Source organism: Sander lucioperca, chromosome 8 (assembly GCF_008315115.2).
Source record: "Sander lucioperca isolate FBNREF2018 chromosome 8, SLUC_FBN_1.2, whole genome shotgun sequence".
NCBI lineage: Eukaryota > Metazoa > Chordata > Actinopteri > Perciformes > Percidae > Sander > Sander lucioperca.
Genome location: NC_050180.1, coordinates 38,202,938 through 38,219,567, shown reverse-complemented (window position 1 = coordinate 38,219,567; position 16,630 = coordinate 38,202,938). Strand labels below are relative to the sequence as shown.

The following is a 16,630-nucleotide window of genomic DNA, read 5'->3' as shown; positions in this document are numbered from 1 at the left end:
AAAACTTAAAATTATACATTAATAAACCTGAAAACATTTCAGAGTATAAATTCAAGGATTCTTACTCACATCACTCTGTAGGTCATATGCATGTCTGGCCAGGCGGACATCATTGGAGTCTGGCAGGCAAGTCCAGTTGTGGAGGCGAGTGATGTAGTTGGCGTGGTTGACCTGAATCTGGTTCTTCTTGGCCAGTTCAAAGGCGATCATGTCCACTGGCAGATTGAACTTGGTTTTGGACTTATTGAAGTCCTTCTTGTACAGGGCATCACTGGCAATTCTAGCTGAGTTCAGAGCCAGCATGAGCAGAGGATCATCCTGGATGCAGCGAGCACCGATGTGGTGGCCAACCTGCTTACGGTATCCCGTTTTGTACTTGTACTAAAAAGAAAAAGTGAGTTTTCATAACCAAACTCTGTTGAGGGGGGAAGCATAACAAATAATATACAGTATACAGTAGGTAGGTAGTACAGTATAGAACTAACCACACAGACACTTACATCACTTGCAATAGCAGTGGAGGCTTTGGCAGCAAGGACTGCAATTGCATCCCCACGAACATTATGGCCCTTCTTCTTGGACAGTTCATTGTCCAATTTGTACAGTTTCTGAAGAGAGAGAATATATATAAAGGAAAGCATGTCATCTTTCAAATGAATTAACTAATGCACCAAGCTGAAATAATGTACAGATTTCCTATTTGTCTATACTGTAAGTGTTGTTTATTTTCATTACAAATCATGACAGATCTAGAAAAAAAAGTGTGGAAATGTGTAGAGAAATTAAGGTATCGCATTGTACCTCACTGAAGTTCTTTTTGTTTCCTCTCGCAAGAACAATGTCCATTGCATCAGGCATGATGTGGATCGAAGTCTTGTCTTTCTCCCAGGCAGTGGTGTAGGATTTCTAAAAACAAAACATTGTTGGTTTGACATCTTAGACATGAATACTAGAGAAGAGATATGTGTGTTTTTTTCACAGCAAGTCCTTTTCAGTACCTTATTCATAATCTGGTTGTTGGCAGTGGCTAGTGTCAGATCCATGGAGTGCATGTCCTTGGTGAATTTGAAGTTGCTAGGAGCTTGACGGTATAGGGCCTCACTGAGAATCTTGCCTCCTATTTTTGCTTTCTCAACATCGAGTGATCCAATTGGGACCCATCCTATTCCCTTCATGAAGCTTTCATAGTCACTCTTGTACTGGTTCTGAGGGAGAATACCAACAGAAATCATTTCCTTCACAATGCAGCACAGCGCCATACAGCAATGGTAACATTAATGTAAAACTTTGGATTTTTATTTTAAAATGATTAAGTCAGACTTTCTACATACATCACTGGCGATGAACTGCATGTTACGCGCTAGTTGCAGGTTCATGGCATCAGGCAGCACAGTGTAGTGGGAGTTTTTCTGCTTGTATCCAGCCATAGTTTGAGCAGCAGAAGCCTGCTTGGCATGGACCAAACTGACCATGTCCACTGGGGAGTGATACTTCAGCTTGGACTTCTGGTAGTCCTTCTTGTAGTTCTTGTCACTCTGCAATCTGGCCACCTCCATGTAGTGAACCAGCAGAGGATCGTCCTTGATGTTGCGGAAGCCAACATGGTGGCCTCTGGCCTTCTCGTAAGCCAACTTGTACTTGTACTGTGACAGCAAACACGCACTTTGTCACTCATAGAGACTGTACTCTCGTACAATATGAATTTTATCTGATGTATTGTGAATATTGATTTCCTACAGGAAGTTTTTTTTATAACTTACATTACTGGCAATAGTGGTACAGGACTTGGCAGCCTGAATTGGGATGGCATCTGCTTTGAGGTGGTAGCCCTTATTGGCCATCTCCACAACACCGGCTTTGTAAAGTTTCTGTAAAAGAGTACGATAACAATGAATAAAACAGTGTTCACATTCACAAACTGATCACAAATAACCCTATACAGAATTAACTATTGCAAGCAGTTGATTTATTAGTTTCATGGATTCCCCCTTACATTGCTCATGGTGAGGGCATTAGCCTTGGCCAGGAGAATCTCAGGAGCGTCTGGCATGATGTGGACTGTCAGTTTGTCCTTCTCCCAAGCTGCAGTGTATGCTTTCTGTAAATAAAGACACCAGAAAAACAAGTGAATGATGTTTGTTGTAAACAATATGATCAGCAACATTTTTGTAGCCCTCCAATTTAGAGTACAGTTAAACATACTGCACCTTGTTCATGATCTTGTTGTTGGCAGTAGCCAGAGTCAAGTCCATGGAGTCCATCAGCTTGCTGAACTTGAAGTTGGATGGATGAGTGCGGTACTTTTGTTCACTCTGAATCTGACCACCAAGTTTAGCAGTCTCAACTCCAATTGAGCCAATAGGGACCCATCCAATACCCCTGATATAGTTATTCCATTCAGACTTGTAGTCACACTAAAAAGAAATGCAAGAATCAAGGGATAATACAACAATTATCTATTATCTTTTAAACTTTTAGCAAAAATATGAATATCAAACACACAGTGTAGATTTATTGTGGTTGCCTTTCAAACATAGTTTTGATCCTAAGAGACACAATTCACAGATGAAAACTGTCACTGCCACTCACATCACTTGACTGGGTGTTCATGGTGCGACACCGCTGAACGTGCAAGTTGTCAGGAAGAAGCATGTAGCCGTGAGGGATCTTTCTGTAACCAGCATAGGTCTGAACAGCAGAGGCGTGCTTGGCTTGTACCACACTCATCATGTCCACTGGGGTGTGATACTTCAGCTTGGCCTTGTGGTAGTCCTTCTTGTAGTTCTTGTCACTCTGCAGTTTAGCTACCTCCATGTAGTGAACCAGCAGAGGATCGTCCTTGATGCTGCGGAAGCCAACATGGTGGCCTCTGGCCTTCTCGTAAGCCAGCTTGTACTTGTACTGTAACAGTGAATAAATACTTGTTTAACATGTGTGATGGTTTGTAGTAGATTAACTTCTTTGGTACAGGAATTTATTTTCAACTTACATTACTGGCAATGGTGGTACCGGATTTGGCAGCCAAAATTGAGATGGCGTCTGCTTTGAGGTTGTGGCCCTTATTGGCCATCTCCACAAAACCAGCTTTGTAAAGTTTCTGTAAAAACATATACATTAATATAATTAAAATAAGATCAAATATTGAAGTATATAAGTACACTATATATATATATATATATATATATATATATATATTGTAATGTAATTTAATGCCTTACATTGCTCATGGTGAGGGCATTAGCCTTGGCCAGGAGAATCTCAGGAGCGTCTGGCATGATGTGGACTGTCAGTTTGTCCTTCTCCCAAGCTGCAGTGTATGCTTTCTGTAAATAAAGACACCAGAAAAACAAATGAATGATGATGCTTATGAACAAGATTATAATTTATATTTTGTGACCCTGCACTATATACTTGAATATGCTAGCACCTTGTTCATGATCTTGTTGTTGGCAGTGGCCAGAGTCAAGTCCATGGAGTCCATCAGCTTGCTGAACTTGAAGTTGGATGGATGAGTGCGGTACTTTTGTTCACTCTGAATCTGACCACCAAGTTTAGCAGTCTCAACTCCAATTGAGCCAATAGGGACCCATCCAATACCCCTGATATCGTTATTCCATTCAGATTTGTAATCACACTGAAAGTTAAGATCAATGACAATTATCTTTTAAACTTTTAGCAAAAATATGAATATCAAACACACAGTGTAGATTTATTGTGGTTGCCTTTCAAACATAGTTTTGATCCTAAGAGACACAATTCACAGATGAAACCTGTCACTGCCACTCACATCACTTGACTGGGTGTTCATGGTGCGACACCGCTGAACGTGCAAGTTGTCAGGCAGAAGAATGTAGCCGTGAGGGATCTTTCTGTAACCAGCATAGGTCTGAACAGCAGAGGCGTGCTTGGCTTGTACCACACTCATCATGTCCACTGGGGTGTGATACTTCAGCTTGGCCTTGTGGTAGTCCTTCTTGTAGTTCTTGTCACTCTGCATCTTAGCTACCTCCATGTAGTGAACCAGCAGAGGATCGTCCTTGATGCTGCGGAAGCCAACATGGTGGCCTCTGGCCTTCTCGTAAGCTTTCTTGTATTGGATCTAAAAATAAATAAATAAAAGAGTTAGAAACACCTAGATGACAATGAGTGATTGTTTCAGTTATATGGGAAAAAAATTGCTGAATACATTCGATGTTGGGTAGATTTATGATTTACATACATCGCTGGCAATATGTCTGCCTTGCTTGGCATGCAGCACAGAAATAGCATCCGGCTTCATGTCGTATCCCTTGGCAATATCTTCCAGCCACTTGTGCTTGTAGTGACTCTGTGGATAAAGATCAAAGTATTACAACAATATTTTGCATAAAGATTATGTTGATACACACTTGGCATTTCAGGCTAGTCATATTCCTTTGACTTGCACATTTGGCAAAGAAAACATTGTCTAACTTTGATTTTCAATAAATATATTGTGCTCAAACCTCGCTAAGGGTCTGGGCGTTGAATTTAGCCTGAAGGAACTCAGGGCAGTCAGCTGGTAGATTATAGGTGTGCTTGAACTTCTCGCCTGAAGCTCTGTATGAAGCCTAGAGGGAAGGAAAAAGAACAGTAAAACCTGTGAATTTTTGTAACTTTCTCATAGGAAAATCTTTGTTCTGACATGCATCAATATTTCAACACATTTTAAGAGATGTAAAGCCATTGCATCATCAATATAAAGAAGACATTCTTACATTGTCCAGCGTCTTCGTGTTGGCCAGAGCCAAAGCTGTGTTAATGGCATCAGTCTTGCTTGTGTATTTGAATGTACTGGGATGCTGGCGGTAGCCTCTTTCTGACAGTGCGGATCTAGCAACTTTGGCCCTCTCAACATCCAAAGAACCAATAGGGACCCACCCTACGCCTCTACTGTAGTTGGTGTAATCTGACTTGTAGACATTCTGTGGGTTTATAGAAAAAAAAGTTAAGATTTTACTGTCCTCACCTCGCACATTGCTTTGGTACTGTGTATATAATCAATTTACTCATATAGGTACCAATTATACTAGCATTACACTATAGTAACATATAGGTGAAAAGTGAAAACATACATCACTCTGAATCTCCATCATGCCACGACACCGCTGCATGTGCAAGTTGTCAGGAAGAAGCATGTAGCTATGAGGGATCTTTCTGTAACCAGCATAGGTCTGAACAGCAGAGGCGTGCTTGGCTTGTACCACACTCATCATGTCTACTGGGGAGTGGTACTTCAGCTTGGCCTTGTGGTAGTCCTTCTTGTAGTTCTTGTCACTCTGCATCTTAGCTACCTCCATGTAGTGAACCAGCAGAGGATCGTCCTTGATGCTGCGGTGTCCAACATGGTGGCCCTTTGCCTTCTCATAAGCCAGTTTATACTTGTACTATATAAAAGAAAAATATTAGGTATGAATAACATTATTGAATTCAGTAAGATTTGAATCAGATTATTATTACCATATTCACAACTTACATTACTGGCAATGATGCTGGAACTTTTTGCTGCAACAATGGAAATGGCATCTTCCTTCACATGATGTCCTTTGAGCAGATCTTGACGATGAGCATAGGTGTAGTAATTCTGAATAAAGTGATCATCAGTGTTATGTTAACAATACAGTAGCAATTTCATTTCTACATGTTGTCCACCAACGCTGGAAAACACCAAACAAGAATCTGCAACTAACCTGGCTGATGTTGACGGCATTGTATCTGGCTTGCATCAGTTCAGGGACGTCAGCAGGGAGATGGTAAGTGTGCATGAACTTCTCTCCACTGGCCTTATACTCTTTCTGCGTAATTACAATTAAGAGATAGGTTTATGTCTATTCTGAAAAGGAATTCAAAGACTTAAATGATGAAATTTATATTAGAGCAAATTAGGAAGTTATTCTGTTTTCTCCTTCTCACCGCATTCATGATCTTGGCATTGGCCTTGGCCAGCTCCATGTTCATGGAGTCAGGGACACTGGTGAATTTGATTGTGTCAGGGTGCTGGCGGTACTTTTTCTCATTCAGCGCTTCTGCTGCTTTCTTGGCTTTTTCCACCTCTAGAGAACCAATGGGAACCCAGCCAATTCCCTTGACAGAGTTCTCATAATCCAGTTTATAGTTATACTGAAAAGTAAATGAGACACATTAAAAATGATCAGACCTATAGAAACACCATCTTTTAGCCAAGACATAAAGTATTTACCTAGATTATGAAACAAAAGTCATAAAAAGGAAAATTAAACTTACATCACTGGAATTGATGTTCATGTTGCGACACCGCTGAACGTGCAAGTTGTCAGGAAGAAGCATGTAGCCGTGAGGGATCTTTTTGTAACCAGCATAGGTCTGAACAGCAGAGGCGTGCTTGGCGTGTGCCACACTCATCATGTCTACTGGGGAGTGGTACTTCAGCTTGGCTTTGTGGTAGTCCTTCTTGTAGTTCTTCTCGCTCTGCATCTTAGCTACCGCCATGTAGTGAACCAGCAGAGGATCGTCCTTGATGCTGCGGAAGCCAACATGATGGCCTCTGGCCTTCTCGTAAGCCTTTTTATACTGGATCTAGAAATTCAAGGGCATATAGCATCTGTAATTATTTCGCTTTAAATTAATGTTAACGATTATATGATGCAACAAGAAGTACAGAGTACAGCACATGTTAAAATGGAGTTTGTTGGCTCAGTTGTTTAGAGAACTTACATCACTGGCAGCATGTCTGGCAGCTTTGGCGGCAACAATAGATACAGCATCAGACTTCAGGTCATAACCTTTAGCAATCAATGCCTGCCAGTCAAGCTTGTAGTAGTTCTGAAATGACAGATTAAAGATGTAAACAATAATAAAAGATATGCACATTCAATAGGTTTAGCATGGATCCGCTACACATTGCACGCATGTGTGTGTGTGCGTGTGTCCGTGCGTGTGTGTGTGTGTGTGTGTGTGTGTGTGTGTGTGTGTGTGTGTGTGTGTGTGTGTGTATGAGTGAGTGTGTCCGTGCGTGTGTGAGTGTGCTTGTGTAATGATATAGTGGAATTTAAACATACCCCAAAGTACTACTTACAAAATTGTGCTATCAGAAAATATTTGGTTTACATAATTCAAAAAAGTCATCTCTCAGTGTTTCTATGCCTTACCTTGCTGATGTTGTAGGCATTGCACTTAGCCTGGAGGAACTCAGGGACATCATGAGGCAGAGAGTACTTCTGATGGACCTTCTCCAGACCTCTCTTGTAGAACAGCTGGAAGCAAGAAAGCAATAATGGCACAAGTCACATGTGCTGTATTAAGATCGAAGTAAAGTCAAGAGTAAACAATCTTCTCAAAAGTGATCTTAGAAAAATAAAGTGCAGAAAGATTTCAAAATAACTGTTGTGACAATAGACTCACATCACTCCTTTGAAGCTGGTTGACTTTGGCCTGCATCATGGTGGGGTGGTTGTCAATAGAGGTGAAAGGGACTGTGTCTGGGTGTTTTCTGTATTTTTTCTGTAGGAAACAAGTAAAATACACTAGTAACAAGTTATTACATAACACGGTATGTGACATATCCCGCTAACTATCAAACTAGTCCTTTTTTTAATTTCTAGGGGCATTTGTCGCAAGGGGTAAAGGTATGTACAGGAAGACTGAAGTGTTGCTGTTGCACACATACCTCACTAAGGATGTCACCAGCTTTCTTATTCTTTTCAACCTCCACAGAGCCAAGGGGGATCCATGGAGCACCCTTGGTGTAGTTGTTGTAGTCAGACTTGTACTCATTCTGTGATGTAGGAAAACGAAAAACAAATTAAAATGGTGCCACTGAATACATAACTAATCTCATAATAACCATGCAAGTACAAGTTTAATATTATGATTAAAACCAAAACCCAAAACTGTCAACATTAAATCAGTTAAAAGTCTCTCTATGCTTACATCACTCTGGATGATGTTGGCTTTTTTGGCCAAGTCCAACAGCACACTGTCATAAGGAAGGAAGAAGTTGGCGCTGATGCTCCTATACCCAGCCATGCTGGCAATCCCCTGTGATTTCTTGGCCAAGGTGACTGACATCATATCCAGTGGTGCATGGTACTTGGTCTTTATCTTTTCATAGTCCTTTTTATATTCCCGCTGTGAAAATATCAGTAAAACATTGTTCAAGACTGCCCTCTTATCTCCGCTCTAATATTGGTAAATCAAGGGAAATGTAAGTCATTTAGTAATACAGCAAGCTAATGACTTACATCACTCTGGATTTTGGCCACATGAACAGAGTGCAAGATCTTGGGATCGTCATTAATGCTGAGGGCTCCAACCATATGTCCCTTGTTCTTCTCATACTCCTTTTTATATTTAACCTGAAATGAAGAGCAAAGGGTGATCAATTACGAGATTAATAAAAACAAAACTGGGTGCTAAAAGCAACTGAAATACAAAGCCAGAAATACTGAAACATTAACGGCTGATACTGTAGCATACTTACATCACTGGCAATGTTTGTGTGAGCACGGGCAGCAAGGATCGAAATAGCATCACCCCTGATCTCAAACTTTTTTGCTTTAGATTTCTCCCAATCATACTTGTAACAGTTCTGCAAGGAGAGAATCACTCCATTCAGGAAATTACAAACTTCTACCAAATTAAAGCTGATAGCAATTCAATTTTGGTTACTGCTGGAAATTAATTGTATAGTAGTTACTTACATCACTGAGGTTAAAAGCGTTAACTCTGGACTGGATGAAGAAGGGATAGTCGGGGGGCAGACTATTCTTGAACTTTGTATCCTCATACTTTGCCTTGTAGTTCAACTGCAAAAAGAACAAAGTGATAAAATTATGTCTGTTTTTTCTAGCACAAACAACAGTTTAGGTCAATTGTTATTGGATTTTCTGTCACTGGATGGCAGCAGTGTATTAGCTGGACTCTCTTTGAGACATATTGACCATCCCTTTCCTGCCTCGCTGATCACAGGGTTTATTCTGGGCCAACTGAATGCTTGATGCTATTTATACTACAGAGAGATGGCTCTCCAGTTTCCATGGTGCCCACAGAAAGACAGCTGGGCTACGTGGATGATTGGGCAGATTTTAAGGTGATCTGCATATCTAGGAAAAATGTTATGTAGAGAATTTGATCTAGAGCCTTAGCTGGCGATTGTAGCAATTTCAGTAAATAAATGAACAATATAAAGAAAGAATTATGTTCACCTATACAACCTATATGAACCACTTATATTATTTATGTGAACATACAGTAAGAAAAGAGTTCATGAGATGTACTGTGCCAATTCCAATTCTAATATATTTTGTATTAGCACTAAGAGGCAGGCCATGCAGTCATACATACATCACTTAGCTGTTTGGCGTTGATGGCGGCTTGAAGCTGAACTGGGGAATCCACCACTTGTGTAAATTTCACTGTGCCTGGATGTTGCCGGTAAACTTTCTGCAAACCATAAGATAAACACATTTTGTAACATACAATACAAGTATACCAAAACAGAGGAACTGTGAATCCGTTGTACTGCAAATACATTTTTTATTAGCCAATACAACTCACCTCATTACACTGCTGAAGCTTCTTCCCAACTTCATATTCAGGAGTCAATGTTTGAGGGAAGAAGCACCTTGTCTTAATGTCTTCATAGTCAGATTTATATAGTTGCTGCAAGATACAATAGGAAAATTGCAAGGAAAGATATAATGAAGTTTAAAATACATTCTTACATGAGTGATTTGATTTTGAAAAATAAAAAAGCACATTATATTATTAATTTACCTCATTCTTCATTTCCTCAACTTTCTGGCAGTGAAGCATGTAGAGATCTTCAAAGCTTCCAATGTAGTGGCCCTTCACCTCATTTTCATACTTAGTTTTGTAACGTGCCTAAAATAAAAATTGAAATTCATTTATTTAAAAAAAGAAAAAAAGGAAAGAAAAACAATAATATCATTATTTTAAGAAAGTATTTCAACTCATAGATTATACTAACATCAGAGAACTGTTTAAGTACGGAGTCCATCTGAAACTTGGGCGTGTCACAGTAGTTGATGCTGGAACCCCTGGATTTTTCATAGCTGGACTTATAAACTTTCTGCAAAGAAGACATAAAACAAATGCAAAATCACATATAAATGATGATCAGTAACTCAAATAAGCAAACACTCAAAAATACACAAACAAACAAAAACAAACAAAAACAATGGACATCTGTCCACATGGTACATGAAGTAGATGTCCAACCCCCTCTACTACCTGTCAGACTGGTAACTTGATTTAATTAAATCAATTAACTCACTGTATGCAAAAGGGTACTGTAAGTGACTTCCAGATGGTTTAATTAGCACCACTAATATGACAATCCCCTTAGAGGAGCTTCATGTCAGACACTCTAAATAACACCCACAACTACCACAACTACTAACTAACCAACCGTCTAACAAGAGTAATTGCCATATTCATGCAAGCACAATCTCTGTCTTTACAGGAACAGACATGGAGACCTATAATGCACTACTTCAAAGATTTTGTAATGGGTTTTTACCCAAAATTGTATCTATAATTTTTCATTAAACCAGCTGTGATTGAAAAGTCCTGTGTTCTTCAGACACCTACATCACTGAGGATGGTGCCAGCATATCTGAGCTGTCTGAGGAGAGGATTCTCTGTGGCGGGGAGCGTGTTGTAGTCACACTGCGCTTTCCTTTTCTCGTATTCCTTCTTGTATTGGACCTGGAAACAGAAACATGGACAACGTGTGTCGATGAGTCTTTTTAGCACGATTGACACACTGACTCATAACATGACGTTGGTAGAGTCATGGTGTCTTTATGTTTTGTTTTTTAAATGACGTATGTTTGCATTGCGTGTGAATGTGTGGGTGGAGGTATACAGGAGCTAAAAAGCCTCTTCACATAGTCTGATATGTTGTTACTGGGGACTAGTTATACTACACACTCAACGTGTGCAGTGAGAATTAACTAAATGTAGATCTCTCAGTCATACAGTGCATGTGTGGGCACAATACAGTGTGTCCCTCTGTCAGAGTGGACTCAGTGTGTTGACTCACACTCTGCTCTGAGACACATGTCAACTCTCTGTCGTGTCTTCCACATGAGATAGGACCTATAAAAATACTTTGATACCTTTGTGTGTGTATTTGTGTGGACTTACCTCACTGGCAGCAATACGAGCTTTCTTGTTTGTGTCATAAACGGGCGTGTTTGTTTGCATGAAATAAATTTGGTCTTTCGTATCCTCATAATGTTGCGTGTATTTTTTCTGAAAGGAGAAGGAATCAACAGTTAGATACAGGAAAATGAAAACCTAATACCATTTTGAAAATGTTAGATAGTATTATGCTCTTACACTGCTTAAGTTCTCCATCGCCACCCTGGCGGTGGCCACGTCAAAGTATGGCGTCTCGCACCACTGACCCTTCACATTTTTATTGTAATCCTCCTTGTATTTAAGCTGTGGATAAAAACAGTAAAACATTGTATTTAAGCTTTGTAAAAAAAAAAAACATAGAACAACTTCATAGAAGAATGTTGTTGTATAGTATTATGTAGAAGATAGAAAATCTATTAGATATTTTAATATTCTGTTTGATAAAAACACTTTGGAATGACTGGAATCTCTGTAATTTCAAACTATTGTTGACCCCTCCCTTTCAGCTTAGTGTGGCCAGTAATATCAGAGAGCAGGTCGTCAGTTATCCCTAGCAGTGGCTCGGGGTTGGTTGGTCTCTAAGGGCCCTGTTTCCATTTCCAGTAGGTACACTGTGCAAATTACAAGTTTGAGCCTCTAAAATGTAATTTTCCTGAGAAGCAATGAGGTTTATTATTCTTCTATACACTATTATTTATAGGAATAAAGTGTATGAAAATGCTGCCTGCTCATTTACACCTACATTTCTCACTTTGCCTACCTCTATCATCCTGTGTTTCTTATATTTGTTTTACACTTATACAATGTGTTTGAGAGCCAGATTAAAATTGTTCATCTTACATCACTGCGCTGATGGGCCACTCTCTTGGCCAGCTCCATTTCAGGAGGATTAGCCAAGGAGGTGTACTTAGCCTTGCGTTGATCATGACCCTTCTTGTAGAGAATCTGTGGGGGGCACACACAGAAGGAGCGGAAATTTACTGAGGTGGTTAATTCTTCAACACCAATAGCTGACCTTAGTGCACAGTCTGCCTCACACAGATCATATCTACATTGACTGGTGTGAGTTTCCCACATAAGCGAAAACGGTTACAAGCAAGAAAGGGCGGGGGGGCTAAGCACAAACAAATGGACCCTGAAAGGAAAAAAAAACAATATAAAAGCAGAGAAAACGTGCTTGTCTTTGAGGCAAAGCCTAAATAGCATGTTGCCAGCAAAGTCAGAGATAAATTAACTGCTCAGGTGAATTTAAGTCACATTATACTTAGCTCATTTTTATACAACTGACCATATGTTAGATATTCAACATTGTTTCATATCAGAACACTACAAGAAATGGCACCAAACAGTCACAATCCTATATTGTGGTATATGTAATATTTGTACCACAATCTTGATATACTGTATATTGTGATATAGTATATTTACTGGAGATTAAATAAAATAAATGCTTACAGACAAATTAACAAGATGGAAATGTCTACTTTCAGCTATGTCAGTGAATTAAATACTTGACAAATCAAGGTACAGAAAAAACAATGTAACTCCAATATTGTAGTCCTTCTGACTGAGGATAGTAATGGCCAAATAAAGCCAGTTAAAGTGAGAGTTGCCACGGCATAAAGGGTAAAGCAAACTCTCTGACACTAAATTCTCATGGTGTATATTATTATCATATTGCCAAACCCTTGAATCACAAAATGTCACGATACTGTTATTTTTCACCTTGCAAGCATTTAAACCGGACACTGTCTAAAATATGAATGTTGAACAATGTGTATTTCCATTTACTGCAGTTGAAAAAACTGGGTGATGTCAGTAAACTCAACTTACATCACTGAAGACCTCCTGAGCCTTGGCCACCCTGCGCAGCTCAGGGCTGTCGCTGTAAGGATAGAAGTTGGTCTTCTCTTCATTCCAGTCCTCCGTGTAAAGTTTCTGAACAAAGTGTTAAGTCATGAATTACCCAATGCATACAAAATATTTAAGAGATTTTTTTGTATTAAATCATACATCAGATATGTTTCTAATGTCAGAAAAAAAAAACATTTTTTGGGACATAAAATACAGTGTTTGAATGCCACATTGTGCTTACTTTGCTGTAGTTAGCAGCATTCTTCACAGCCAGGACCAGCTCAGGAGCATCAGGAGGCAGCAGGTACCTGTCCTTAGTCTCATCCCACTTCTGTCTGTACAGAACCTATAAGAGATTAGCAACACCATTTGTGTTAACATTCAAATTTTTTTTTCTTCAAATCTTGGCATATTGTTGTAAGTTCAGATAATTCACCTTGCTGATCAGCTCAGATACGCGCTTGACGTGGGCGACCTCTCTGGCCTCTCCATCATACAAGCTTGTGGTCCGAGTTTTATTTCCCTCCATGCGGTATTTAACCTAATGACAAAGTGTGTGTAATTTGTTAATATTTATAACTAGAGAATATGAAGTTTGAAAAATGTAATTATATATTTTGTATCTTCATCTTTTATACACCTTCATTTACCAAAAACCTAAATCACAATGAATGTATTAAGCATCTATGCTCCACATTCAATCTATTGCTGGCCACAGAATAGTTTTATTTAAGTAATTTTGCAAACAAGATTTTAACCAGCAATCTTCCATTCCAATAACCCTCCAATAGTCAACCTTGAACTTTAGACAACATGACTTGGGGAAAAATATCACCACAGTTCTCAGTGGTACCTCGCTAAGCTGCTCCTGGGCCTTCCTGATGCGAATAAGTTCAGGGGTATCATTGATGAAGGCAGTAGGTGTCCCTCTGGACATGTCATAAGCTTGCCGGTACTTGTTCTGTCAAGAAAAGCGATGACTGAATTGAATACAATAGTCATGAATTAAGTAAAAGTAAAACTTAAATACAAGTAAAACAGTAAATCACAAAAAATATTGAATTGAGTAGTAATTTTCACAACCATATACTGCCAAACCCAAACGTGTAGCTTACATGGCTGAACTGCTCCAGCATCTTCTGGCTGTGAGCCAGGTATGGAGTCATGAACTTAGAAGTATCCACCTTGACCTTCTTCCTGACTTTCCTGGTGGGCAAGCCAGACTGGAGGAGGACAAAGGGAACTACAATTAACTACACAACTGACAAAACGGCCTAGGTTCCTTGATTACAGGAAACATATTGGCCAGGAAGTAAAACTACATCCACAGGCATGGCAATCATCAAATACAAGGAGAAGTGACAAAGTGACATTTTAACAAAACAAATTATTTCAGGTATTTTGAAACTAATGTAAATTTGTTAATTAAATAATGATCTGATCTTGTCAATTTGAAGCGAAAACTTCTCATCAAATTGATATTAACTTGTGTGAGTTTGCAGTATACCTATTACTCCAATAACTCACCTTCAATAATTGAAGTGATTCAAGTCAAGACTTAAAGGGATGTGAATACATCAGTAAAATATTCTACATGAAATTCAAGTAGTTAGGACAATGGCATGATTATGTACTGAGATAATACTGGCTGAATGGTGACTGAAGGACAAAACCAACACAAGTAAAAGCGCTGAATATAAATTAAAAGTATCTATGAGCATCTTGCACTGCATGCATTGGCAGGCTCAGCAACATGTCCATGAGGGTTACAGTATCTCATCTTTTGGGAAGTAAAGCCACAGAGAACTAAATTACAAGAAGCAATTAAATGCCCAAAAAGCAGCTATTTCGTCTTGGAGGTTACATTAAAATGATTGTAAATTACTGAAAAGTTATATTTTCATGCAGAGTTTTACAACATAAAAACCTGCCAAGACAAAGGACAATATGCATTAAATAACCAGACAGTAATAGCTTATCCATACAGGCATGCAGACAAGGAGGAGAATGCACCATTGTCAAGACAAGGGAGGGGTATCCTGTACTGTTTGAACTGTTGTCCCTTGGGAGAAGGTGCTTTACCTGTGCGAACTGAGAACTCTTGTGCTCAGTGACAGTCATCGTTGTAATCTGCTCAACATATTACAAATATAGGACTGAGGTTTCAAAAGTGCCAAAACAAGTTATGGGAGAAACAGCACATTATTTCTATTGGATTGAGGGTGATTTTTCCACAGCTCTGGTGTTCATCAATTACGGCTATTAACACTTCAAGTATGACAGGAAATCACTCTGCACTGCATCACATTTGTAGCTGTTCTGTCAAACGCCCTCAAAAGGTCCATCAACTGCATAAAAGCAGAGAGCGGATCTTTGTCCTAAGGTTTAATAAACTGATCAAACCGTGTCACTAAAAGAAAGGTAGGATCCATAGACGGGAATGTACTGTAATTATGACTGCAGTCTAATTAAGCCTGTATTGTACAGAGGACAGAGAAACATTAATATCCTCTGTTATGTGAGCCTGACTGCTCTAACTCTTTGGCCAAGTCTATAAACACCAGGCACTCACATGACAGTAATTCTATTCTTATTTATTAAATTCTTTCATAGACCAGTGTTCCTGTTATCAGTTGCTACAGCACACCTCAGTACTCAAACTGTTTAGACAGCTTTGTAATTTCATTGTCTGAACACACACAGTGCCCATGGGTTTAAAGGACTGGTTCACTCAAATGACTAATTACTAAATACTTAATTATCTCAAGTGATATCTAGCTATGCATAGTTTTATTTATTTTTTTAAATATTTTGAGATATCTGTCTCTACGTTGGCCTTCACTCCAATATAGTGAACGTGAATGAAATTTCATTTGTGGTGCTCACAGCATTGAAGAATGGCATTTAAAAAAATCCAACAGTGACTTGAATTTCTAGAAACAATGTCCTTGTTACTCTGAATAATCCACAGAGGATAGGAACTATTTTCTTCCGAAGAAGTACTGCCATACTGTATATAAACTGACAGTTATTTCCGTGGATTATCCAGAGTAACAATTATGTTGTTTCTGAAAAGAGATGTTGCTGTTGGACCATAAATGAAACCCTGATTCACCACTATTATATTGGAGCGGAGAGATCTCACAATCTGGGGTTACAGTAGGCTATAATTTTACTGTAATTTGGGGAAAAACATCCATTTAAGGGGAAAACGTTCTTTTCCAGTCAAGCACCCTAACTCTCAGACTTAAGTAACTGACAGCATTCCCACACATAGCATACTGTTCCATGAATAGCCCGTCTAACTTGCAGCCTGCCTGAATTACACTTCCTTCCACTTAGGAAGTATATCAGTGAAACATTGACAGTCATGTCGTAAGGGTGAACATTTTGAGACCGGTAACCAATAATCCTTCAAATCTACCAAAAATCTAGAAATAACCAGAGCTGCGAGAAAGAACATCTCAATCATGTTTTATCAACATTTGTATGAGGCTTCAATATCAGAATCTATCAGACAGGAGAGAACCATAGATGTGAATGAATCACTCAACCACAATATTACACATCACTACAAAGAAATGCAAAATGAACCTCTCTGCCACCCAGCAGG

General features: G+C 39.2%; 1 protein-coding gene across 41 annotated transcripts in view; it reads right to left on the bottom strand.

Annotated features, from left to right (window-relative positions):
- The window catches only part of neb (nebulin), a 66,408-nt gene that overhangs the window by 46,794 nt on the left and 2,984 nt on the right, over window positions 1-16,630 (bottom strand). For 34 of the 41 annotated variants that reach the window (XM_031319941.2, XM_031319865.2, XM_031320104.2 and 31 more), the window contains 43 exons: window positions 15,100-15,147; window positions 14,133-14,240; window positions 13,871-13,978; window positions 13,454-13,558; window positions 13,259-13,363; window positions 12,997-13,101; window positions 12,004-12,108; window positions 11,362-11,466; window positions 11,167-11,274; window positions 10,609-10,725; window positions 9,986-10,087; window positions 9,772-9,879; window positions 9,553-9,657; window positions 9,340-9,438; window positions 8,697-8,801; window positions 8,477-8,584; window positions 8,238-8,351; window positions 7,927-8,124; window positions 7,664-7,771; window positions 7,399-7,497; window positions 7,146-7,250; window positions 6,712-6,819; window positions 6,262-6,573; window positions 5,932-6,138; window positions 5,709-5,813; window positions 5,495-5,602; window positions 5,094-5,405; window positions 4,737-4,943; window positions 4,485-4,589; window positions 4,220-4,327; window positions 3,788-4,099; window positions 3,428-3,634; window positions 3,219-3,323; window positions 2,990-3,097; window positions 2,590-2,901; window positions 2,208-2,414; window positions 1,994-2,098; window positions 1,761-1,868; window positions 1,332-1,643; window positions 999-1,205; window positions 802-906; window positions 501-608; window positions 70-381 (listed from right to left, as the gene is read on the bottom strand). In XM_031319941.2, the coding sequence (XP_031175801.1) occupies window positions 70-381; window positions 501-608; window positions 802-906; window positions 999-1,205; window positions 1,332-1,643; window positions 1,761-1,868; window positions 1,994-2,098; window positions 2,208-2,414; window positions 2,590-2,901; window positions 2,990-3,097; window positions 3,219-3,323; window positions 3,428-3,634; window positions 3,788-4,099; window positions 4,220-4,327; window positions 4,485-4,589; window positions 4,737-4,943; window positions 5,094-5,405; window positions 5,495-5,602; window positions 5,709-5,813; window positions 5,932-6,138; window positions 6,262-6,573; window positions 6,712-6,819; window positions 7,146-7,250; window positions 7,399-7,497; window positions 7,664-7,771; window positions 7,927-8,124; window positions 8,238-8,351; window positions 8,477-8,584; window positions 8,697-8,801; window positions 9,340-9,438; window positions 9,553-9,657; window positions 9,772-9,879; window positions 9,986-10,087; window positions 10,609-10,725; window positions 11,167-11,274; window positions 11,362-11,466; window positions 12,004-12,108; window positions 12,997-13,101; window positions 13,259-13,363; window positions 13,454-13,558; window positions 13,871-13,978; window positions 14,133-14,240; window positions 15,100-15,147 (6,345 nt within the window). The remainder of the gene's footprint in view (window positions 1-69; window positions 382-500; window positions 609-801; window positions 907-998; window positions 1,206-1,331; window positions 1,644-1,760; window positions 1,869-1,993; window positions 2,099-2,207; window positions 2,415-2,589; window positions 2,902-2,989; window positions 3,098-3,218; window positions 3,324-3,427; window positions 3,635-3,787; window positions 4,100-4,219; window positions 4,328-4,484; window positions 4,590-4,736; window positions 4,944-5,093; window positions 5,406-5,494; window positions 5,603-5,708; window positions 5,814-5,931; window positions 6,139-6,261; window positions 6,574-6,711; window positions 6,820-7,145; window positions 7,251-7,398; window positions 7,498-7,663; window positions 7,772-7,926; window positions 8,125-8,237; window positions 8,352-8,476; window positions 8,585-8,696; window positions 8,802-9,339; window positions 9,439-9,552; window positions 9,658-9,771; window positions 9,880-9,985; window positions 10,088-10,608; window positions 10,726-11,166; window positions 11,275-11,361; window positions 11,467-12,003; window positions 12,109-12,996; window positions 13,102-13,258; window positions 13,364-13,453; window positions 13,559-13,870; window positions 13,979-14,132; window positions 14,241-15,099; window positions 15,148-16,630) is intronic. The other 7 variants (XM_031321464.2, XM_031322417.1, XM_031320188.2 and 4 more) reach the window with 6 other exon arrangements.